This window comes from Triturus cristatus, chromosome 8, assembly GCF_964204655.1.
Source record: "Triturus cristatus chromosome 8, aTriCri1.1, whole genome shotgun sequence".
NCBI classification, from domain to species: Eukaryota; Metazoa; Chordata; class Amphibia; order Caudata; family Salamandridae; genus Triturus; species Triturus cristatus.
This window is the reverse complement of record NC_140591.1, coordinates 273137716-273162410: the sequence shown is the minus strand read 5'-3', so window position 1 is coordinate 273162410 and position 24695 is coordinate 273137716. Positions and strand designations below refer to the sequence as shown.

The 24695-nt window shown below is 43.4% G+C and overlaps 1 protein-coding gene across 4 annotated transcripts in view; it reads right to left on the bottom strand.

The window, feature by feature from the left end:
• ELMOD1 (ELMO domain containing 1) overlaps positions 1–24695 on the bottom strand; it is a 521431-nt gene that overhangs the window by 81872 nt on the left and 414864 nt on the right. For all 4 annotated transcript variants that reach the window (XM_085621500.1, XM_085621501.1, XM_085621499.1 and 1 more), the window contains exon 4: positions 9567–9595. In XM_085621500.1, the coding sequence (XP_085477626.1) occupies positions 9567–9595 (29 nt within the window). The remainder of the gene's footprint in view (positions 1–9566; positions 9596–24695) is intronic.

Here is a 24695-nt window from a genome sequence, read left to right as displayed (position 1 = left end):
GGCTGGGTCGTAAGAGACCTGTGATGGAAGATGTCCTGCTTTGTACATGATAGTTATCAGTGAATCCTGGACCATGTGGCTGTGGACTTCGTCAATGGATTTACTTTGCCAAGTGAACGGAATATATATATCTATATATATATTAGTTTTATATAGCGCAAACTCGACCCAAAGATATTTGGTATCTGAGAGCTTTACATGAGCAACAGTTGCATTACACAAGGACATATCCATTTTAGCTCCCAAGCGCTTCAAGGTCACCAGCTCTAGCCATTAGGCTACATCCGCTCCCCTAATAATTGCAGACAATCACAAATCCCTAATCTTGATGTATTATTGCAAGGGTTGTGGGATTGGATGTGACACATGTCAAAGTAAATTTCATGTCCTGCCTGTTGGGCAACATTGTGTCACTGGTACTCTATCAAAGTTGCTTCTGCATGAGCCCGTACGACACAAAGGCTTTTGTTAAACAAAAGCCATGCAAGTTACCATTATGTTGATAAACCACTACACAAGCCACCATTATGCAGGCGCTTAGACGGACTATTTTCTATGTTCGAAATGTCTGGAGTCATATATAATGATTTGTGCAGTGACATGGACCATGTTGCTACGTACTTTTTAGCTGCAGGGAATAGGTGTGCAACTGTGCATGCCATCAGGCATGTGTGTGCAGTAAGGTCGAGAGTTGAAAAATGAACAACGCACATAGGGGCCAATTACGATGCAGCCCTTACAGACTCTGACCTGCCTTTCGGGGTGCATCGTAATGGGCCGTTCGGTTTACTTTCCAACCGCATCATTATGATAGAGGTGGTCGGAAAGTAAACCTGCTGGTCATTCCGGCTGGCATCCGACGGACTCGGAGAGCCCGTACGCCAGTCGGAATCCAGCTAGTAATCTAAAGGGCAGGCTTTTCTGCCCTTGAGATTACGATACACGCATTCTGACATGGTTTCCATGCCGGCCTGTCTGATATGGAAACAATGTCAGAAAGCATATTTGGGGGCCCCAGCAGGGCTCCCTTTGGTGCAAGGCGTCCGGTCGGAGGCCGAGGGGGCACCTATTGAACTGCACCTCCCTTTCCTCAATGAGAGCTTGTGTTAGAGCCGGTTTACGGCCGTACCACGAGCTCCCATTGAGGAAAGGGAGCATGAGACTGAACTGTGTTCTGTCGCATTGAAATGAGTCAGTCGGGACCACTGACCAGGTTTAGGTTGGTCCCAGGACCGAGTCGGTGTCGGGCGAAAGTAATTCCGCCTGACATCAAAAGAAGCCCCAAAAGCTACAAAAATGAGGACGGTCAGGATACACAGGAGGTGGCTGGGCCTCCCCAATACCATTTCTGAATCAAAAAGAGTGGCTAATTGAATGAGCATTTAGTACTCGCATGGCTGTTATTGGAGAAGACATTGATTTATGTGCTTTCCTGAAAGTAGGGTTGGCATCTACGTAGCAAGAGGAAGATGTCTGCTGTTGTGTACATTCATGAAAGGGGGCACTGTTAAGGTTAGTTCCTCAGTTCAGCAGAGGATGTAGTTAGATAAACAGCACATCAGTTTAGCATATAATAGTTCATGATCTATGTCCTATGAGTCCCAATAAAGGAATCAGTGTGCCTTGACACTGATTTGTTGAGAGACTAACAGCTAATGACCAGAAAGCAGCGAATAGAGGGGTTCTCAGGAGCCCGGTTGGGTTAGACGTGCTTGAGCATGCTGGAGTATATGTATTAGTCTATTTGTATAATGAGGAAGGGCGAGTACAAAGCAATTGTCACAGGGATGGGTTATAGGACTGACAGGTAAGAAGGTTAGAGTTAAGTGTGCATCAAGAAGACTGTCCATATTCTTTACATTATTGGATCTCCGGCGGTTGGAGCTAAATCAGATGGCTACCAGATTGTTAAAGAGAAGGAAGTATTATGACAGATAAGAGTCAAAGTGTTGTCTACATTAGCATAAAGTGGTTGAGCGCAGCTTCAAGAAGGCTTCTTTCCAGGCTCTCCTTGTTGGAATGGATTGATCTGCAGATTACTGTGATGATTGGGGAGTCATTAGCAGAAACTGAACAAGTAATCGCAAAGGAGCAGACGAGAGTGATCAGGGTGGTGGAATAAAGCTTGAGTTTCCTGGAAAAAAAAGGTAGGGAATCTATTTGAGATCTGTCAGGGAAGAAAGAGGAGAACCACTTCAGATGTGTCTGTGCCCAAATGGAGATACATAATTAGGTCCTGATTTATATATTGGCAGTATGCACACTCCATCACAACAGAGACCGAGAATGCTTAATGCCAATATAATGGCCAGCTTGTCAAATATATATGAGGGCGGAACACAGTTTGGCAACAGCGGAGACTACTCTGACCATCGGACAGAGTAAGGGGCATCAGAGAATTGGCTATATGTCTGCCAACCAAGTTTAGATAGGCAGATATATAGCTGTCTATTACTGCCTGTCACCGTGAGGCCAACCCTGATGGTAAGGGGCAGTAAAAAACTTAAAATGCCCCTCTCACCATGGCGAGGGGGGCATTGCTTTTTTAATTTTCATGAATAAAAGTCCACTTTGGGAGTTTGTTTTTGAAAATTAAATAAGTATCTAGATGAGTTGTGAGGCAAAGTTTTAATACATTCACAAGAACCGCCTTGACAGTAGTTTCTGTGAATGGTAGAAATTTCTGTCAGGCTAACGGACATTTAAAATTTGGCAGCTAGGTACTCCGTCAAGGTGACTGAGTAATTTACTCAGTCCCCCTGAAGAGGGAAATCCATCCAGCAAATTATAAATCAGCCCCAAATTCCCTTATGAGGCCTGGATAAACCCTCACCTGTGCCAAGCCCTGTATGTTGCTAAATCCAACAAAATGTAAAAGTTCAATTTGGCTGTCAAGTATCTAGGAGTATGTAGTTATTTGGTTCTCGTAGGCATAAAGAGCAGGTCTGTTTGCCTGAAACTACCAGTTCCTTGAATTGGTGAGAGGAGAGTGGCACAAACTTAGACAGAGATGGAAATGGGTGAGCAAGGCATGAGCAGGAGTGATAGTAGGCAGGGGGATGTAAAGAGTAGGGAGCTTTGCAAGAAATGAAAGGTTTCAAAGCAGGGTATTTATCAGAGAATAGGTGGAAAAGGAGGTTGCCGAATGCATGGGACTTGGGGATAATCTTTGCACATCCTGAAGAGTTGGTTCATCCTGACCTTATTTTGTACAGTTCTTTTATTAATGGGTTCAGTCGACATGCTGTAGAAATAATATGCTTTTCGGCACTGTCAATTTTTCTTTGCAGTCTCAGAATTGAAATGGTATGCCTATTTGTCTGCATCATTGAGTTGCACTCACAAATCCTATTAATTGTTTTGACTACACTACGTTCAGGGTTAAACCAGCTTGGATTGCTTTTCTTCTCAGTGGGGTCAGACATGGAGGTATGGCAAAGGTTCAAAGCATCCATACCTGATGAAATGCGATGTCACAAATGGTAAGGCAAGTAGGTTTCAGAGTACCTTTGAGGGTATGAAATACAGTCAGCAAGGGAGGGGGGTAGACAGTGCTTAATTTGAGCCTGTGTTTTCCAGTGCTCAGCACCAGCACTTATCCATCAACACTGGCGCTTTTCATGAGCACCAATTAAGGACACATTAATGTGTGGTGGGCACGGGGAGATTGAGTGATTTGCCCAGAATCACAGGATGTTGAGCCAACGCCTAGACTCGAACTTGGTTCCTCAGCTTTGAAGTCGGCAGCTCTGGACATTACGCAACATCCTTTCCCCACTTTCATAGTTCTCTTTTAGGTTGCGCTAACAGTAGAAATCGGCTGGTGCAAGCTGCCTCCTGACAAGAGCCCCGGCACTTATTTTTTTTTTACAAATTAACCACTGGGGATAGGGTGGATGAGGCTAGAGTGGGTGGATTTTGAATGGAATTGTGGTATAATTAACACAAGTGATAGAAGTAGGATAGGAGACAGCCAAGAAAAACCAGCAACCAGAGCATGTCCTAAAGGTGGACCTGGACATTGATTAGGGGAAGAAAGGGGTAGCAAATATTTGCCACTTCCGGCTTGACGTTTGGTACATCTGGAAGTGTCCTTGCAACCATGAGTGCCGGGCCATGAAGAAACTGTGAGGAGTAGAAAGTAAGCAAGGCTCTTAGTAGCAGGAGGCTGTCGAGGGGTTAAGGCTGGAGAAATATTTCAACTCTTGATGCAACAAGTGGCCAACCACCTATGATGTCACTTTAGGTACCCTAAGGATTTGGGAAAATAGACATCCATGAAAGGTAGATGTAGTTGTTCACCAATTCTTAAGATTCCCTGTAAGGCAAAACATTTCACCTACTTGGGTGTCAAGCCAAAACTTTAACTTTGGGGTGTGTAAAAATTATGAGTCAAAATGTTGGAAGTTATAGGATCACATAAGATTTCTACCAGCACTAAGAAATTTGGAATTTAACCCCAATCTGCTCACCCCTTTTGGGGTGAGGGAAGAGGGATAGATATTTTCAAGAATAGGGCCAGGCCACCCCTCGTGGAACTGAGTGCATCATACACCTCTAAAGCCTACAAATTCTTCTGATGATGTCCCACCCCGGGGCATTACCCTGAAACTGCACTCCCCAACACCTAAAGCCCACACAGTCTTTCTAATCCCACAGGGGCAGAATGGGGTATTGACACCGAATCTGCCCTTCAGGGGACATAGGGGATGAAAGCCGGGGATACATTTTTAAAATATTGGATGTTGGCTGCCCTTTCTGGCATCGTGCCACACCCCTGACCCTAAAGCCCACACAGTCTATTGGCCCTACCTCAGGGGCAGATTAAGGGAATTTACCGTTTCTGCCCTCTACAAAGAGGCAGAAAACACACCAGAAACCAGTGTTTTTTAAATATATTTATAAAAAAAAGCATGTGGTGGGTGTTGACCAGTCCTTGCATCAAGCCACACCCCCCATTCTAAAGCCAGCATAGTCTTTCTAACCCCATGGGGGGCAGATTGGGAGAGACTGGGATAGGGGTTAACCCATCCTCAAATTGAGCCACATCCTATACCCAAAGAGCCTACACCGTTTTTCTAAACTCATGGGGGGCAGACTGGGAGAGGGACAGAAAACACCAGGAGTAAATTAAGGAAATAAGAATAGGGTCATGGCCTGTCCTAGCAGGACACCAAATGTAAAGCTTAGGCAGGTTTTGGCCCGGAGGGGGCAGATTGGTGAATTTCTGTCGTCCTCAAGGAAGGAGGGCAGGAAAAACACTAGGGGTGGATAAAAAAAAACAATGGGGTAGTGGCCAGTCTGTCCTGGTAGTTCTGGCATCGAGGTGCACCCACCCAAACACAAACACACATTTAAAGCCCACAGTCTTTTTGCTCCCTCTGGAGGCAGATTTGGGGATTCACCCCTAAACTGTCCTCTGCAGGAGAGCAGAAAGCACACTAAATGCCAGAGGTAAATAAAAAAACAAATAAATAAATAATGGATTGGCGGTTGGCCCTCTGTAGCATCACATAGTCTTTTGACCCCTGTCCCTTCCCTAGCCGTCGGCAACAAGCATACTAGATAACAGGTCCTTTAAAAAAAAAAAATAATATGGGCTTGCGCTCTTATCTTGGTATTAGACCACATTGTCCACTCCTAAAGCTCAAGCAGTATTTCTGCTCCCATGGCAGCAGGTTCTTGGATTTCTCTTAATGACTATCATGGCTTGTCACAGGTGTTCATCCCCACTGCCATCCATCTCTTACCATAGGCATTATTGGCCACCTCTTTCACCCATTGCTCATGGCATATTGGCATTGCCATTGAGAGTGGTATCTGCCCTGGGGTGACAGGAGTCATACCATCCAGGGTTGTGGTTGTCATGTGTGCGCTGCCCATTTTGGACCTCCCTATCACCATCCTCCCACCTCCTGATATTGCTTGATTGCCTTTAACACAGTCGACTATCCCACCCTCATACACACCCAGGCACCTCAAATGAGATTCACCACCAAAATCCTTCACTCGTTCTCCTACTATCTTTCCAGCAGACACCAGTGTGTTCACATGGGTACCTCCAGTTAGTTTTTAGTTCACATGAGCACCTCCTGTTCCTGAAATATCCCTATTGCCTGCAAAGTTCCCCAGGGTTACATACATTCCCCTGTTATCTGCAACCTCTAAAGGGAGCCACTTGGTGCTGTACTCACAGATAACATAATTTAACTCATAAAGTGTTCTATATAAGGACTGATTGGAAACAAATTGCAATAATAGTGAAATTAGTCACTATTGGAAACATACAACACTATTTCACAATGTACTAACAGTCCACAAACCAGCTACCTCTTCTATCATTCGTTGACTTTATGCTTGTCTTTGAAATGTACAGCACTTTTCTGCCTCTTGGCTAAGTGCATGCTATAGAAAGGATGTATGACATTACAACGCGGGTTTTTACAACGCGTGCAGTTACATCGCATGCGTTACAACGCATGCGATGTTACAACGCTATGCCATTACAACGCAAGTCTTTACATCGACTTGCGCTAGATGGCGTGCTAACATTAAAACAGTGTAATTTACTATTCCAACTCCAGTCCACTTAACAGTAGGGAAGGTGTTGGGATAGTAAACTACACTATTTGTAATGTTAGCACGCCATCTAGCGCAAGTCGATGTAAAGACTTGCGTTGTAATGGCATAGCGTTGTAACATCGCATGCGTTGTAACGCATGCAATGTAACTGCACTGCGTGGTAAAAACCGCGTTGTAATGGCTGTTCCCCCTATAGAAATACCACATAGCTACATACATTCATACATATATGCCAGCACAGTCAATCCTGCTATAAACCTACTGTGTGTCTCATTTCCTGGTGAATGCGACCATTCATACAAAATCCATGTTAATCAAAAACACATGTATTTTAACTTGATGTAAGAGCAGAGAGTAACAGTGGTCTTGTGTTCTATTTAGTAATTAAAATGTTTTAGTTATGAGAGACTGCACACAATCTGATAGAGTTTCTATCAGATGAAAAGGCTACAGTGGGATTACAAACCAATGACACCTATTGTGTTCCTTCTCTCATATCCCAATTCCCTTTCCCCCTCTTTGCTATTAGCCCTAGTGCAGTCTTGAAGTGTTTATCACTGTTGACAGGGAAGTAGACTGTTGGGATTCACATAGTTACTACAGCAGGCATACAGATTAGTGGTTACTTACATTTTACAGGTCCCACTGGGCATTTTGATATTACAGAAGGTTGGCAGATGCTTGTGCATTCCCTTCTACACTATGGATCACACCAGTGTGATTACAAGGGGGCATTTCCTGATTTGCATGGGGGCATGACTTCATGCATATGGGCGAACATCTTGTCTTTATACCTGTGCTGTATTACAGATGTGGGTGCAGAGGCAAAAAAACTGTCAGGCGGTGCCACATTGAGGAGGTACACAGTTAGTATGCTCACTGTGGGTGACCTTATGGGGTGGCATGGCGGTCGCAGTAATCCACACTCCAAGCATTCTCCTGTTCAAAGGAGAGGCAGTCCGCCTCCACTGAAAGATGGAGCCAGGTTTCAATCTGCTGACCTGTGTTTCACTAATACAATCCATTTAGCAAGAAATTTCAGAGATTGTGCCTGCACTGATAACATCATGCTTTTTGTAATCATGTGCACTGTCTCAATATGTGCCCATACCAAATTAAGGGTGTGTTGCGTGCTTACAAGAAGAGGGCATCCAATGTGTGATTCGAGCCTAGGATTCTTTTTTTTTTTTTAAATGGAATGGGGACCCATCTATCCTGGCATCGCCACCATTTTTGCCCCCAAACAGTCTTTCTGTCCTGCCCTCTCCACCCACCCCTTAGGGATCTACAGCCCAAATACTGCAGCCATCCCAATGGCAAGTGAGAGGGAATGTGGATTCCTTTTGGGTGTAGTTTCGACATATAGGCCCGGGGTATCCCTCTCTCCCATTCTGTATTCTCCATATGGCGGAAAGGCTATCTGGGGCTGGCCGACAGCAGGAGACATGTGGGAATGCTGGGTGGGAGGACCTTTGTCGATCCTTGCAGATTCCGGAACTTTGCCTCTCAGAAGTCTGAGCAAAATCTGCTATATTAGCCAAATTCTGATGTTTAAAGCGTTCTGTGAGTAAGAAAAAGTGGCACCTCACCCTAGACTCCACCTGGGTGTCTAGTTTTCTGAAATGTCTGGGGTTGTAGGTTTTCCTGGGTGGCAGCCGACCCTCGGCAGAAGTACCCAAGCTAACCAGTTCCACCGAAGAGATTGAAATTCCAAGAAAAAAATCTTGATGTCTTTATGTTGCATTTAGGGTGTTTTCCTATTGCTGGGAGGCATGCCCACACAAGTATTGAGGTTTTATTGCGGGAAGTGGGGGGACACATCTCTCCATCTTTGGCTTCCAAATGTAAGTCAGTGTGCAAGAAAGAACACATATTGAAAAACGCCCTCAGATTGGATAACCCCAAATCCAGAGTCATACAAATACCTACTATGCCTATACTCAGATTCTTGGACACATTTCAAAAGAGCATTACTTTCCTCCATACCTATTGTTCATTCGTTAGAATTTACCTTATGAATTAATGCATGGTCAGCACACAATGAAAAACCATTGTAAGCTTCAACTCGGTTGCTGGCTTTGGCTATTATGTGTTTTTGGACAACCAACAAACTCTGTATATCCTTGGAACTAGAAGTGTTCAGTCATTGTAGCAAATAAAACAACAGATTAAAACATTCTCACCTATTTCTATTTTTTCCTACTTACTCTCATCATTTTTTTTATTTTATTGATGTGTTTCTTTGAGAAAACCAGGAATAATCTGCAGCAATGATCCTTGCTAAACTCATAATTTGGTTTGCTGTTCAGAAATGTGCAGCTTTCCTTTTTCATCTACTGTTGTTACACCTCTTCACCCAAAAATTGTACGAAGGTAGAAACTGCAAATAGTGAAATACTGACTACCAGTTAGAAAATTGCAAAGGCTTTGGTGCAAAATAGTTTTTTTACTGCTATTTCTACTCCTGAAAGCTGGGAGTGAAAGTGATCTTAGCACAGCAAAAAACACACACTTTCTTCAACAGTATTTATTTCCCCCCAGAAACTAACATTTTGCTACATTTTGCCACTTTTTCTCAGTGCATTCCAAATGAATCCACAAACATACCTTTAGAATCCCCAAGATGTGGAGAAAAAGGACACACATTTGGCCACAGTATCTTCTGTACTAAGAGAGGTTATGAAGACTTATGCTTAAACTGCCACAAATATCAAAAAGGGGTCAGCATGGGGGGGGCAGGGGGTAGGAGGAGGAGGCATGGGCTCAGTGGATCCTCAGCACTTAAGGGGATAAGAAGAAGGGTTCTACATGTGGATTATAGAAAGTGTGTACGTGCAACATACACCTTCTAACTATGACATCTCTCCTGCCTCTATGCTCATTTAAAAGGTGATTTTAGTTTAGTATGTACCTAAATAACATGTTTAGATTTCAATCATGCAGAGACATATGAAACACACTTTACAATTTTTAGAAAACATTACCTTGTTTTTGGAGTTTTTCAGCGATCTCTCTGCAAATAAATTGACAAAAATTAGATTTCATGGACCAATATTTCTTGAAACATGTACAATACATGGATAATAAAATATAAAAGCATACCAATTCATCATGAACATCCTACCTTGGGATGAAATGTCTAAATAATTACTGGTCCATTAACAGAGATGGATTTTGATTCCAGCAGTAAATGTGAAATGGTACTTTGTGCACGATTTGACATGTTAAATTGGTCACAAATTGTGATCAGACCTGGTTTATGCCCAGTGCTTACCCCTCTAGGTAATACCTGGAAATTTTGCATCTGAGAATGAGTTATAACTTTCACTGTTAGGTAAAACCAATAATGCATATTAACTGTCATTCCAACATGCAAAATTTGGAATTGGGAGGTAAAAATACTCAGAGCAAAAAAAAACTGCATTATGTGGTAATCTTATTTCCCTAACTAGTTTTACCAACCTCAATCCCTGCGTGATGAGGAAAAAGGATACGTAGGAAAACCCATTTTCTTCCTTGCTGACAATTATGTTTTATCATTGTTAATACCGCTCTGCCATACACTCCACATTCTCAGATATCAATTTTTTGTCAGTCATACAATCAACTTGCAATTGCTGTAATACCTGGATTACTTACCAGTAATCTTCATTACCCCGATTCCTTACGGCTTATCAAATAACTCACGACATGCAATATGTGAAGAAAAGCCTCACACTTACACTCCTATCAAGCACCTCCTAAAAATACAAACAGAACAAAATAACCCGCCACTTTGACTATTAAAGGGAAACAAGGACTCCACACTTCCTGATTATACCCAACCTCCCCAAACTTTGCCCCCTCATTCATTCCTCCTCCATTACTAAATATATGCAAGAATTTCCAAGTCTATATAAAAGAAAGACCAGAAACAGAACTTATGCTCAATATTTAATAAATGTCATGAGACAAAGAAAGATTATTTTGCCACCAGAGAAAATAATAAAAGCTCTAAACATATTTAGAATTAAGAACTGCTGTACCAACATCTAATTCCGATCCCTGAGTCAAATTCAACCTGTAATGATCCACACAAGTAGACTGAGAAGCCCGGGTAGCTGCAGCACATATATCAGAAAGAGAGATGCCTCCCAATTCCACCCATGAACCAGCCATCCCATGTATTGAACGAGCCTGGACAGAAACCAATGACACAAGATTCTTATCCAATGGGATAAGGTCGAAAGAGAATACTTTTTTCCTTCGATTGCATGACCAAAATTAACAAAAAGGTACTCATTTTTACCACAATGCACAGATCTTGTCAAATAAACATTAACTTTTCTAATTACATCTAAAAGGGATCTAGAACCAAAGGGAAAAGGAAGCACAGGAAGAACAATTTCCTAAATTCTGTGAAACACTGAATTTACCTTAGGAATAAACCAATGGTAAAACCATACAATCCTCAAACAATTTAAGGTAAGAGAGATTCCAATGTAACACACAAAGTTCACCAACTCTTCTGGTAATGCAATGTCAATCAAAAAGACTACCTTCAAAGACAGAAACTTCAGAGAAACATCCGACAGAGGCTCAAAGGGAGGTCCCTGCAAAGTCTTCAGTACTAGAAAAAGGTCCCAGGATAGCAATGCATTTCTTACTTTTAATCTTAACAAATCAAAATGTATAAACAGTCTAGAAACCCATCTCTCAACTTCAGAAAGAACACCCCAAAAAGAACACAAAGCTTTGCTTGCAGCCCTTTGCACTCTCACATTAGCTGAAGATCAAGCCTTTTTAAAACCTTCCTGCAGGAGTTGCAGAATTGTTTCTGGGGGACGCAGACAGGAGAAATGCCCTTATCTTCACACCACTTAGAAAAAGAGGTCCAGTGATTACCAAAATCTTCTAGTGGATAACCTTCTAGAAGCCTGAATGGACTCTTGACACAGCACGAGTCATACCTAACTTCCTCAGCTGTTTCCTTTCAACTTGTGAGCCACTAAACTCAACAGCTGGAGAAATAGAAGAGGTAATAGAGGAAGGGTCAATATCAGGCTTGTAGCAAGAGGAAGAAACCACACCTGAGCTTTTAACATATGCATCAGCATAGAAAACCACTGTCTCAGAGGCCAAAATGGACAAACCAAAATCACATTTACTCTCTCCATCTGAATCCTTGCTAGAAGACTTTCAACCTAGGGAATTGTAAGAAATGCAAACAACAGGTTGCTCGGCCATTGACAGGTAAATGCATCCACCACTAGAAAAGGACCTGGGAAGAAGAGCACTAGACTGCGCTGGACTGGTCTGAAAAGAGGTCTATGAAGGGGTTGCCGAACCTCTGGCAAATCAATTGAAACACCTCCCTTGCGATTCTCAAATTCTGGGACGAAGAAAACAGTTCCCTCAGAGTGTTCGCTATCCTGTTGTCTCGTCTATGAATATGAGTCGCTCTTAAAAATAACAAATACTACTCTATCTAGTCCATTATTTTCTGTACCAGTAAATTCAAGGATGTGGAACCTTTTCTGAATTGCCTGTTCAGATATAACATTGCTATTGCTTTGTCAGTTCTCACCAGTACATTGCTCTGAATAAACCCAGACTGAAACCTCTGGAGAGCCATACACACAGGATCTTTTGAAATTAAATAACACTTACCATGCCTCCCAGTACTCACAGGAATTCTTTCGCAGATGCTTGCTCCATCTCTAAAACCGCTGGCAATATGTGACCTAGCTTCAACCTTCTTCCCTCTGGGACACAGACAAGACCCAAATCCATCCAAAACTATGCTCCAATATATGTTAGATTCTGCAAAGGCTCCAAATCCAATTTCTTGATATTGATGAGAAACTCAGCCATTTTCAGGGTCTGACGAACCTTCAAAATATCCAATGTCAATTTCAGAGCCAAATTGGAAACCAAAAGAAAATTGGCCAATGTGGATGGATCTGAATATTAATTTCGTGAAATATTGCAATTACTGGGGCTTACGTCTTGCTGAATTCTCATGGGGATGCTTTCAATCCAAAAGGGAGAACTCTGAACTGTCAATGATTGCTGCCCACTGCAAACCTTAGAAACCTCTAATGAAGAGAGGCAATCAAAATATGTAAGTAAGAATCCTGTAAATATATGGATGCTAAGTAGCTTCTTCAATGAACCAATGAAATAACTTCTTGAAGGGAATTAATCTTGAAACTAATCATTTTTAGAAAAAGATTTAGATCATTGAGGTCTATTATAATGCAATAATATCCTGAAGGCTTCCTTACCAACCCAGTGCCCTTTAACGATTTGGAAAAGGCACAATGGCTGTCTCTTGAAGTAACAATGCAATGTTCTCTTGTAAAGCCTGACTCTTCTCTAGAGATCTGGGTAGTTGAGTCACAAGAAAACAGTTCTCTGGAAGAAGAGACTGAAGCTCTAGGGAGTAAACCTGGGAAACCTACCACAGAACCCAGTTGTCTTTGATGAGACTCTGCCAAGCTCTGAAAAAGAGGCTTAACCTTCCTTCAGCAGTCGCCTCCAAGAAACCGTACTTGGCATAGTCAGGAGTCATTGTCTAAAACAGGCAATACTTGCAGAAGGATACTTCTCATCCATAGACAGATACAAATTAGAGGAGATATAAGAAACCTGTCCTTTTAGATCCTGCGTCTAACTGTACTTCCCTTTTGGATCACCAGTCTTAAACTTGCCAGTGTGGCAACTGGGACAAGACCAGGAGGAAGAAGGAGATGAAACAGATAATTGAGAAGCATCCCTTCTGGTAGAAGACAAACAGCCGCTCTGTTTCTGTTGTTTGCTGAAAGCATCACAAATAGATCTGATCAGCATCTGTAGTTGTTTATCTGAAATAGTCAGAGCTCAGCCAGAAGAGCCCTTCCTCAGACTGGCCTTAACAGCAGCTGAAGAACCTCCTTGCCTAGAGGAAGTGGGTGACAGGTGTCCACACTTCTCACTGTGCTTTCCCATTGCGAGCAGCAACACACACATCGCCAAAGGATTGGTGGTAAATATTGTGCAGAAAGTACCCCAGAATACAGAAGGAACAAAAAGGAGGGTTTGTGAACATCACAAATTACCAAACCAGAATGAAACAAAGGTAAAAATTGTAAACAGTTTCAGAAGAAAATGTGAAACAATCACTTAAAAAAACTGCAAAAAGAGAAGTACACCAAACAGGCAACAATAACGAGAACCCCTCTTTATGTTTTTCCTTATTTATGAGCACCTCAGTTCCTTTAAATAGAGATAAGACAGCTGGTTTGCCACTGAACTGTTACCCAGACATCAGGAGGAAGACAGTAACAGGTAAGATAATATGAAATAAATAAACTTTACAAGAATTGAAAATATCCCCTCACCAGTCTCTTCACTGAACCAGGTGCCACCGAAAAAAATCTTTTCTTCAATGAGCAGGCCCTGTGCACTGCCAATAGAAGAGAAAGTTTGCCATTACTAAAGAATGTGGGACAAAGCAATAACATTTCCTGAAAACACTGTGACAGCCAAAAATAGATCGAGGCTAGGGAGCGATCTGGTCATGCTTCGCACGTCCTCAGGGAGAACTAACAATCTCCAGTCTGCTGCCTTCTTAGTTGGCTCAAAAAAGGAGATGCATAGGCACATGCTCATACGGTAATGACAGTGGCGCAGCCACGCTTCCTGAATAACAAGCATTGGCAAAGGCAATGGATCTCAGCAATGCCCAAGCTATTGGCCTTGTCAATGTGAATGTCTTTTAGCCATGTTATCTAACAGTACATCTGCTTTCCAACATGGCTGAAATTCACTATGTGTGTATGTGTACAAAGGAGATGGCCTGAAAACACAAATCTCCTATGGAGTGCTTCACAACAAAGAAAAAAAATAGCTGCGCAAACCAGAGGCAGTGGAAGGAGACATGTACTTGGTCCATGAGCTATGGGAGCGCAAAACACAAGAAGAGGGCATGACGCTTGCATGCCATGATGAATGGCATCAAAGAAAATGAGAGCAACACTGAAGTTTACCAATGGTAGGAGATGGGCGGCCTGTAAGCCCACAGACAGAACATAACAATTTGCTTCGAGACAGCGATATCTAGTCGAGCAGGGCATGTACTGTCTAGCAGAGAACTAAAAACAATAGAATAATCACAGGCAAAACGTGCTGGTTTTGCCAATGCTTGTTGTTTTTAGAAAAGGGGAGATTTTGTGATATATCCGTAATGGAAAAATGGGGAGCTGAGGCTAAGGCTAGGGAGATGATATGGCATCCTTTCAGGAGGGGATGTAGCGTAAGGGCCAAGGCTCCCAGCTATAGAGCTGGTAAACCGGGTTTGAGTTTCGGCATCAGCTTAACATCCTTGATTTTGGGCAAATTGCTTGATCTCGCCGTGCCTAGAAACATTAATGTGTCCTTTTGTAAAGTAACTGGTGCTAATGTAAAGCGCCCCAATACCTTCGGGTGGTGGTGGCGCTATACAAACCTGTACAAAAAAAACGAACTGGTGCTAATGTAAAGCGCTCAAATACCTTTCGGTGGTAATGGCACTATATAGGACTGCATAAAAAAAGTAACCGGCTCTTACGTAAAGCGTTCCAATACCTTTGGGTGGTGTTGGCGCTACATAAAGCTGCACAAACAAATGTGTATAACAGAGACGGTGGAGGAGGGGATCTGTACAACAGAGTTCAGCAGGGCAATAAGCGACGGCGGGAGGTGAACAGCCAACCAACAGCAACGGCGGTCAGCCACTGGTAGATTAAGTGATTTGCCTGTAATCACAAAACGTGGAACTGAGGCCGAGACTAGGGAGACGGCGTGGGTCATCTCGGGAGAGAATGTAGCATTAAGGTCAGAGCTCCCGACTATGGAGCTGGAAAACAGGGTTTGAGTTTTGGCATTGGCTTAACATCCTTAATTCTGGACTAATCACCTAACCTCCCTGTGCCTACAAAAATGAATGTGTCCTTGTGTAAAGTAACTGGTGCTAATGTAAAGCACTCCAATACCTTCGGGTGGTGTTTGGCACTATATAAAACTGCACAAAAAAACAAGTAACTGGTGCTTATGGAAAGATCTCCTATAGCTTTGGTGGTGTAGGTGCTACATAAAACTGCACAAAAAAGCAAATGTGAAAAGCAGAAATGGGGAGGAGTGGATCTGGGTGAAGAGGGGATCTGTGCAACGGGAGTTCAGCGTGGGCAAGCAGGGACGAGCGGAAGGTTTGCGGACAACTAACAGCAAATGCAGGCTGCTACAGGGAGAAAAAAGGATTTGCCTAAGTTTACAGTGTCCTCGTGAAAAGGAACTGGTGTTAATGTAAAGCGCTCCAATACATTTGGGTGGTGTTGGCGCTATATAAAACTGTACAAAAAAAGTAACTTGTGCTAATGTAAAGCCCTCCAATACATTTGGGGGGTGTTGGCGCTATACAAAACAGCACAAACAATGTAACTGGTGCTAATGTAAACTGCTCCAATACCTTCATGTAGTGTTGTGCTATACAAAACTGCACAAAAAAAATGTGAAAAGCAGAGTCGGGGAAGGAGGGGATCTGTGAAACGGAGTTCAGAGGGGCAAGAGGCGACGGGCGAGAGATGGACGGGCAACCCACAGCAAATGTGGGTTGCAACGGGGAGATTAAGGGATTTGGCCTTAATCACAAAATCTGGGACTGAGGCTGAGGCTAGGGAGATGATGTGGGAGATGATGTGGTGTAAGGGCCACAGCTGCTAACTATGGAGCTGGGAAACCAGATTTGAGTTTCTGCGTTGACTTAATATCCTTGGTTCTAGGCAGATCACTTAATCTCCCTGTACCTACAAAAATGAATGTGTCCTTGTGTGAAGGAACTGGTGTTCATGTAAAGCATTCCAATACCTTTGGGTGGTGTTGGCACTATATAAAACTGCCCAAAAAACACAGAAATAAAACACAGTGTTAGGGTGGTTTACAGTAGTGAACATGAGTAACTACATTGCATCAGTAACCACATTAAAAGGACTACTTTTGCCATGGACACTGCAGGGCAGGCAGACCTTGATGACATCCAGACTCAAACTGGCTTCTTTGAAGAGAATTCAAGTTAAGCAACAATGGCACAGGGAAACACCACTAGTGAATGTGGAAAATGTAATAAAGTGTCCCAACGGGAGTAATTTGAAGAAATAGAGTCCCACCCTATGAAATGAGAAGCAACAAGGTGAAACACGAACAGTTCAACCATTTAGCCCAGAAGAAACATGGCTATGCAATTTCAGCAGAAGACACAGGTACTTTAGAAGCTCTCAAATGCCCTGTGATAACGCATACCTGATTCACTTGAGGTCTGATTTTCCAACTACGAACACCATAGCCGAACAACCACATATGGTGTAAACACGTATCCACATGCACGGAAAATAAAGAGACTACACGTGTGCCAAGTAATAGCAGCTCTGCACACATGCTCCAATCAGCACGTCAGCTACACACTAACAGGACATTAAAGGGCAGAACAACACCACACGCTAGAACAAATCAGACTACAATGGGGGTTTATATCAGTGACAGGGTTGGAGAAGAGGGTGATTTGTAGACGGGGCAAGCACCAGGAGGTGACAGGGAGCAAGCAAAGACAGGAGAGAGGAGTTGAGGGAAACAGAAAGAAGCAACAAAGGGAAAAGCAGTGACCGAGGAGCGGGTGATCTGTGGACGGGGCATGGACGGGGCATGAGGGCAGTTGGGAGGAGATGGAGCTGGTAAAAGCATGAACACTGTGTAGAGTGCTGAAAAAGAAAGAAAAAAGTAGTTTCTAAAATGATGCAAGTACTTGGTCCATGCTCTAGGTGGAGGGTTAAACAGAAGAAGAGGCATGACCATGCATTCTATGGACAAATAGTGACAAACAATATGAGACAGACGTTTGAGCGAGCAAATGGGAAGCCTCTGGGCGGGCTGGAGCCCAGCAGATTAAACACAACATGTCTCTTCAAGACAGTGCATGCACTGTCTAGTCGAGACCTAATAAAAAGGGAGAGCATGAACCCGTCGAGCTTTCACCAAACAGAAAACCTCTACCAAGCAACAGAAGTGACATAACAGAGCACAAACTCTGGCATTTGTTTTAATTAGGCAAGTACATGAGCAATAAAAAGGAGGGGAATGCTACCTGCACGATCCCAATAATTATATGAAAGCAGCTGAGGATAAAAAGAGAAAATCAAGCCAAAGCACTGACAACCCTAAACAAGCACAGGCCCTTCCTCTGTGTGGTGTGAACTGACAGAGTGGCCACACAAAAAGGAACAAGAAGTGTAAAGTCCTTGTTTCCCTTTAATAACTAATACTTAAAGGTGGCAAGGTTGTTTTCCTCTTTTAATATTTTTAGTTGGTGCTTCATAGGAGTGACGGTGATGCTTTTCCTCACATTATGCATATAATAAGCAATGTGGCGAATAATTGATAAAGAGGTCATTCTCGTTTAATGATCACAAAACTCTCCTTTAAAATTCCTAATTTTTGCTATTAATTCAGATGTTATTTAGCAGTTGCTTTACTTTAATCTCTAAGTCTAGTTTTGCAGTTCAGCTACAGTCAGCTAAAAATAGTTTTTCTCCTGAATTGACTTTATAACTATTTTTTCTGACATTAATTTGCCATTCCTTTCGGATATGTGGGCATTCTTCTACTTAGCTGTTCGTTGTCTTTCTTAACTCCTGTATTCAATCTTAGTTCTTGCATTAATAGTCTGATAAGCATTAAATTGGGTTCTTTCATGTCATCATTTCTTTGGGCTATAGGACCAGGCAACAGGTACTGTCCCAAACAGCAGCCATCTTAGAGCCAGGCCTGACTGAGAGTCTTCTGGAGATGCACAAAGAAGAAAGTCCTGCTCTCATTTCCTATGTATCACTTTTGACTGCCCCGGCCAGCGAATGCGGCTAAAGGAAAAAAATGTAACTTTCCAGTTTGGACAGATTCAGGCCTGAGAGTAAGCAAAAGACGAACACAATGTCCAAAATTCCCCATGAATTAACATTTGTCTTGTAAGGCGCTTAAACCTCTCCTCTTCCACATTACTCCTACCAAATCGGTAGGTATGATGCTATTCTCTAATGCACCACTCATTTGACAAGATTGCAAACTGTGTTACAAATGTACGAGACTAGGCCAAAGCAATTTATTTACATTGCATAACATTATATAAAAACCACAGTGTTACAGTGCTTGAAGCGTTGTAGGTTCAATATGATTCTGGCCACGTTATTATCTGAACTCCTCTATTTGTACAGTTGCCTGTTTTACTATGTATCGTCATTGCTTAAGTAATCTACAAAATTACTTCTTGGTGTGCCATATTTTCTCTCAAAGAAGCACCCCACCAACCATGTATATTTTCCTGATACACCTTATTCTCCCTAAACGGTATGGCATTTTCAACATCCACCGCTGCATACGGCCTCTACTCCTGACCTCTTCTCCACATCACATCACCGTTGTTGTTTTAATGTCTATTTGCTTAATAAACAAATGTTGTTGTGGTCATCTGTATATTACACAAACAGAGCAACCATGTGGTAGCTGTCATAAATCCCAATTAAGTGCTGAGCACCGGAAACCACCGGCTCAAATTTAAGCACGGCAGCCCACCACACCATCTATGCTATCTTCACCCACACACCTCAATCCAACCCCCAAGTGGGGGGGAATCGGAATTATACTCAACACTTACAACCATTCCTGCTCCCATACCAATGAGACCCCCAACATCTTTTGACCATCATTTCTACTTTGGTTATAGCCCCACTCAAAACCAACATTGTAGCACACTCTTGCCGAATAGGCACCTATGGGTTTTTCTTTGAGATCCTTGACACTGGCAGTAATATTTTGGAATATTTGGACTATTTTAGATTCTAGTACAATAAATCCTGATGGAAATAAAAGTGCCTGCTTAGGAAATTTGAGTTTAAATATCAGCAAGAAACATGAGTAGTTGAAGCAATTGTATTAAATGGATATGTCACATCCTGATGGGCATTCCTGAAGTAAAAGGTGTGGTAAGCGAGATGCAAGGATCGTGGAGACGCTTCACTCGGTGTTTTCGGGGCGGCTCTAAATGGCTAGGCCAGCAAGGAGCACATATTAGGCTCATAATAGGTTTTGACATTCACATTACTGTTGATAGTAAACATCATTCATAAATCATCAAAATACAGGTATCGTACAAGCCCTAAATATATCCTAAAGATTGGGGCTACTAGACTGCTAGACAATGGCCAATAAAGTGAAAGCCACAATGGAATTATAGCAGAGTTCAGATATGCATAATGTTTATCTTGATTCCTGTATCAGTGAGGCTGGGAGTGCTGGTGATCAAGAAAACAAAGTCATTCTGGGCCAATGGTCTTATCTGTCCACCAGGGGATGTACAGTCGCCTTTGATAAGGGCATGGTTGCCATAGTTGACTGTGTTAGTTTAATGCCAGCTGTGCCACCTTAAGGAGGACGGCCCTTGGTGTTGGTCAAAAGATGAGCAGTCAACCAGGAAGCAAAGTCATATGTTGTTCACTGCAAGCTCCTAAAATTAGAATATAGAAAAGCCATTGAAGATTTTAAATCAGATTTGCGCTTAAGGAATAGGAGAAATGTACTGTAGCAATCGGCATCAGAAATATTAGGGAATTTCGGTCCTTAGTTGCAGGAAGATGTGCACATTCATAGGGCTGATTCAGGCAGGTTTATTTCTGAATATCAGTGGAATGAACATACCCGTTCTTTGTATGGTGTCGTTCCTGGTGTATTTATTTGCAAGGCAGGAGACACTATTACTCAAGATATGATCTACAGTGCACTAATGAGTGGCAAATTTATTTTGAAATAACTACAACTGAGATAATAGATGTAATTAAAAAATTGCAGCCATAGCATTATTAAAACTCGGTCCAGCTTTTTTAGCAGCCTTATTACACCCTTGTGGAAGACCCAATAACTAAGGGCCCGATGCAGGTGGCTAAATACCGGTCGGTAACCCCGAAATTCGGTAAATTTCAGGGTTACCGACCGGTATTTAGCCATTCCTAATGTAGGTGATGATTCGGTATTTACCGAATCTGTATTTACCGAATCGGTATTTACCGAATCGGTAAATGCAATGTAGAAAGCACATAAAAGAGTGCTTATGCGCATTAATAATTCGTTAATTACCACCAACTTCAAGTTGGTGGTAATTAACAAATTCCTTTAAAAATTCACTTTTGACTTTTTTTTTAAGTGCCATGTGGCACACATCCATGCCCTTAGGGCATGTATGTGCGCCACATGTGCACACAGGCACATTTCAGGGGTGCAACAGGGTGTCCTGTGGACACCCTGTCAGTCCTGTCACCCTTGAAATACCTCCCAGTATTACCGGTTTGGTAATACCAAATCGCTAATACTGAATGGCTTTACATTCATTCCTATGGACCTCCAAGCCCATAGGAATTAATGGGTAGGAATTCCTTATTACCGGATCGGTATTACCGATTCGGTAATAAGGAATATTAAGGAATCTGTATTTTTTACCGATTCATTAGCTACATAAGAAATACCGATTTCTTAATACCGAATCGGTAAAATTCGGTATTAAGAATTCGGTATTTATGGATTATCTGGCCCCTAAACCTCTTCCGCGTTCCTAGCACTGCAGCCATTTAGAATCTTTGCATAAAACAGTTACAGAATACCTAGAAAACTACCCCATGATAGTCCAGCTCGACTTTGAACGGAACCTGAATGTTACACTAGATTTAAAATGTTTTACCGCCTAGATTGAATCAAGCAATGTATGTCCAATCGAGCTTCCTGCTGCTGCATCGATACCAGATGATTCTTTGTTCAGTTTGTGCAGAGAATTTTAGATTGTTCTGTAACTGATTATACCTCTGTCCTTGACAAAGTAGGAAGAGGAAAGCTGTGGAGTAAACTTTCTAAGCTGGGTATCGATGCAGAACTACTAACGCCTCTGCAGTCATTTCATACAGACACCGGGGTTCAGATATGTCAAGGCAGAGGGGGTTTTTCTAGTTTAATTTAGCGCTGCGAATAGGTTAAAGCAAGGCACTTCTAGCGCCAATCTTCACGTTTCCTAGGTAATTTACCTGGAATTCCCCTGCAGTGTAGGAGTGACCGGGCAAAACCCCCTAACCAGCACACTGCTACAAGTGTGACAATTCAGACTGTTTTAAGGTCCCCCAAGATTTAAGAATGGTTTGGACGGCAGGCATTCGTTGTTTTTAAGGTATATTAAATTAATTAACAACTGCTGTTCTGCTCACCTCTAAATTGCCCATGCAGTGCCACCATGTGGCAGGTGTCACAAGTGCTAGTGTTGACAATTTAGTGCCGGTGCCCAGCACCGGAAACCACCGCCTCAAATTAAGCACTTGTCACCCCCAAACTATACACTGAGGGGTGACATCATATGCAAACAAAATAGTTCTCTTGACAGCACTCATATTGTTCCACATCATGTTTTAGGCAGTGTGTGGGTGATTTTAATGAAGACAGTCATTTATACTGAAACTAAGGCAAAATGAAGATTCGGAAATTTGGTAGAAAAGAGGCAATTTTGAGCATGAGCGTGAATATAAAAGGCTCGAAATCACAGCAAGTAAAAGAGTATTGCTTGTTTAGAACGTTGGTGAAGTGGTAGAAACAAGTGACCCGTGTTCAAAGTAAAGTCAGCCCGGCATGTAATTGCTTGAAGCATTTTCACTCTCTTTAATGTCAGTTATCACGTGAACACTCGTCACGTGCCCTTCCCCCTGTAGCGGAAGCTACTATGACATATGCGGCTAGTGTCTACAGTGGTAAGTAAAACTAACAGCTAATAACTGAATGCACGGCTCTACATGACCAATGTTCCCTCTAATATTTTTCCTCAGTGTGCGGCAGTGGAGGGTCTCTGTGCGCTGCAACCTTGGCTATGTGTGCCAGGAACCAGACCGCGCGCGTGTGCATCGCCAAATGTCACTCCAAACGTTTACTTTAAAAAGTGAAAAGATGGTGCATTTTTACACATACAGCGCCACGTTAAGGGTCTTAAGGTCGGTTTGCAAATTGGATAAACACTCCATGACATGAATTGGTTACACAGGCAAGTACACTTCAGGTTTAGAAAAGCACAAGACTCCAAGGGGCATATTATCACCTTTGACCCTGTCACCAGGCAGGTCGCTCCCCCCATCCGCCACGCAGCCCCCTGTGGGTTGATCCTCCGTTGCCGCTTTTGCCACCTGACTGTTCGCTCCCTTTTTTCACTTCTGTACCCCTGCGCTTGGCACTCTGTGCCACTTAGTTTTTTTTTTTTGTTTTTTTTTTTTGAAAAACCTTTATTGATATTTCAATCAATTACACGTATGGGCCTACAACCCCCGGGGCCGGCCGCTAAACAGTCAGAATAACAGAAAGCAATTTTATCACAGTCAGCACCTCGGGGAGCAGAATCTCGATGGTAGCATACTCTCAGTCTCTGAACAGCCCAAGTAGGAGACCAGGATAATAAAGGTTTACATTTTATAATAGAGGAGGATGGAAGGATCAGGTGCCAAACAGTTTCCCAGCAGCGAAAAATGGCAGGCAGAATGATGAACGTAAACAATAAACAGCAGTCTATCTAAGCAATGGCGCTGAAACAGGAAGTTCAGGATGTGGAGAAATATCACGGCCATTTGCGCCTGCAACCCCCTGCCCTAAGACCCAGGAAACACCACGGAAATTATGGCACTCAGGAAACAGCAGTGATTAACAACAAAGGAGTTCTACCAGGCTGATCCCAGAAAAAGACAAAGAAGAATAAGAGAAGAAAAGGAGGCCATGGAAAAAAAGGGGTTTAAAGACTAAAGAATCCCCTCCCCCAACCCCCCACCCTGCACCTCTGCAGATGAGTACGGCCCCCCCCCCCCAAGCAGTGTGCCTGTCGCCCCGGAACCAGACCCGAAATATAGAAGAAACAGAGAAAAAGGAGTAGGAAAAGAGCCCCCACCAGACGGGGGGGTAGAGAGAGTATTAATAAACTGGAGGAGGGCCTGCAAAACATGCCCCCGGCTTCTCCCTCCCGCACCATATATTTTCCCGCAAAGCATACAATAAACAACACAAAATCGACCCTGTCAAAGAAAAGTAAGGAGCATTACGCACTTAGTACACTAACCGTTATGCCGTGAGAGCACGCAACTCCCGAGCCCGCCCGCCTATTAGATGACCACCTCTGAAGGATCAGCCTTATCCTTGGCCACTCTTTGCAAACCTACCCATGCATACCCATCGACCCAGTGCCATGTCCAATGTTACAAGGAAGAGAAGCGGCCAATAAAGATCAGGAAGCGACACACACAGGTAGGGTAGAAGGCTCTGAAGATCGACACAGTCAGCTCTATGGAGGGTCGTCTTTCCCAGTGCTGCCCCAGGATTTACACTGCACACCAGGTCCAGGAAGGCGGAATCAGCCAGAGCAGGCGACCGTTGCTTGGATATTGCCTGAGTCGCCGGAGGCCGCGCACGGGACAAGGCCACCACCCCCCACTCAGGTCCAAAACCTCCGGAACAGACCAGATCCACAGCCAGCTGATCGCACGTTAGTATACTGTCCGGAGTGTCCAGGTGTGCACTATTCACAGGGGCGGCCACGACACTGTCCTCCCGTGTGCAGTGTAAGAAGTCCCAGCGTACCTGGGGACAGGCAGGCCGCAACTGTTCCGACGCTGATGTCACTCCATCGAGCTTACTCCCCAACACCCAGGCGCCGTGAACCAAGGTGGAATGAAGGGCACCGAGAGCTTCGAGAAGGTCACCGTACCCCAGTACAGCTCCCGGCGCTCGCTCCGCTACGCTCCTCAGAGTCGCACCCTCCCAATCCTGCTGCAACCCAGTGTACAGGATGGTGGACTCTGTCCTACCAAAATGGCCGCTGGGTAGGTCCAACCCAGATCGGGACCGGGACTCAGGCACAAACGCCTCGGGTTCCATGTCACTGGAAACAGGGTTCCGGGGGCAGGCAAATAATGTGTCCGGTGTGTGGTCACGGGCCACAGTCATCCCCACCACGGACCAGCGCCCGCGAAAATCCGGGAGCAGCCCGCAAGAATCGGGGCGAGTTACGGGCG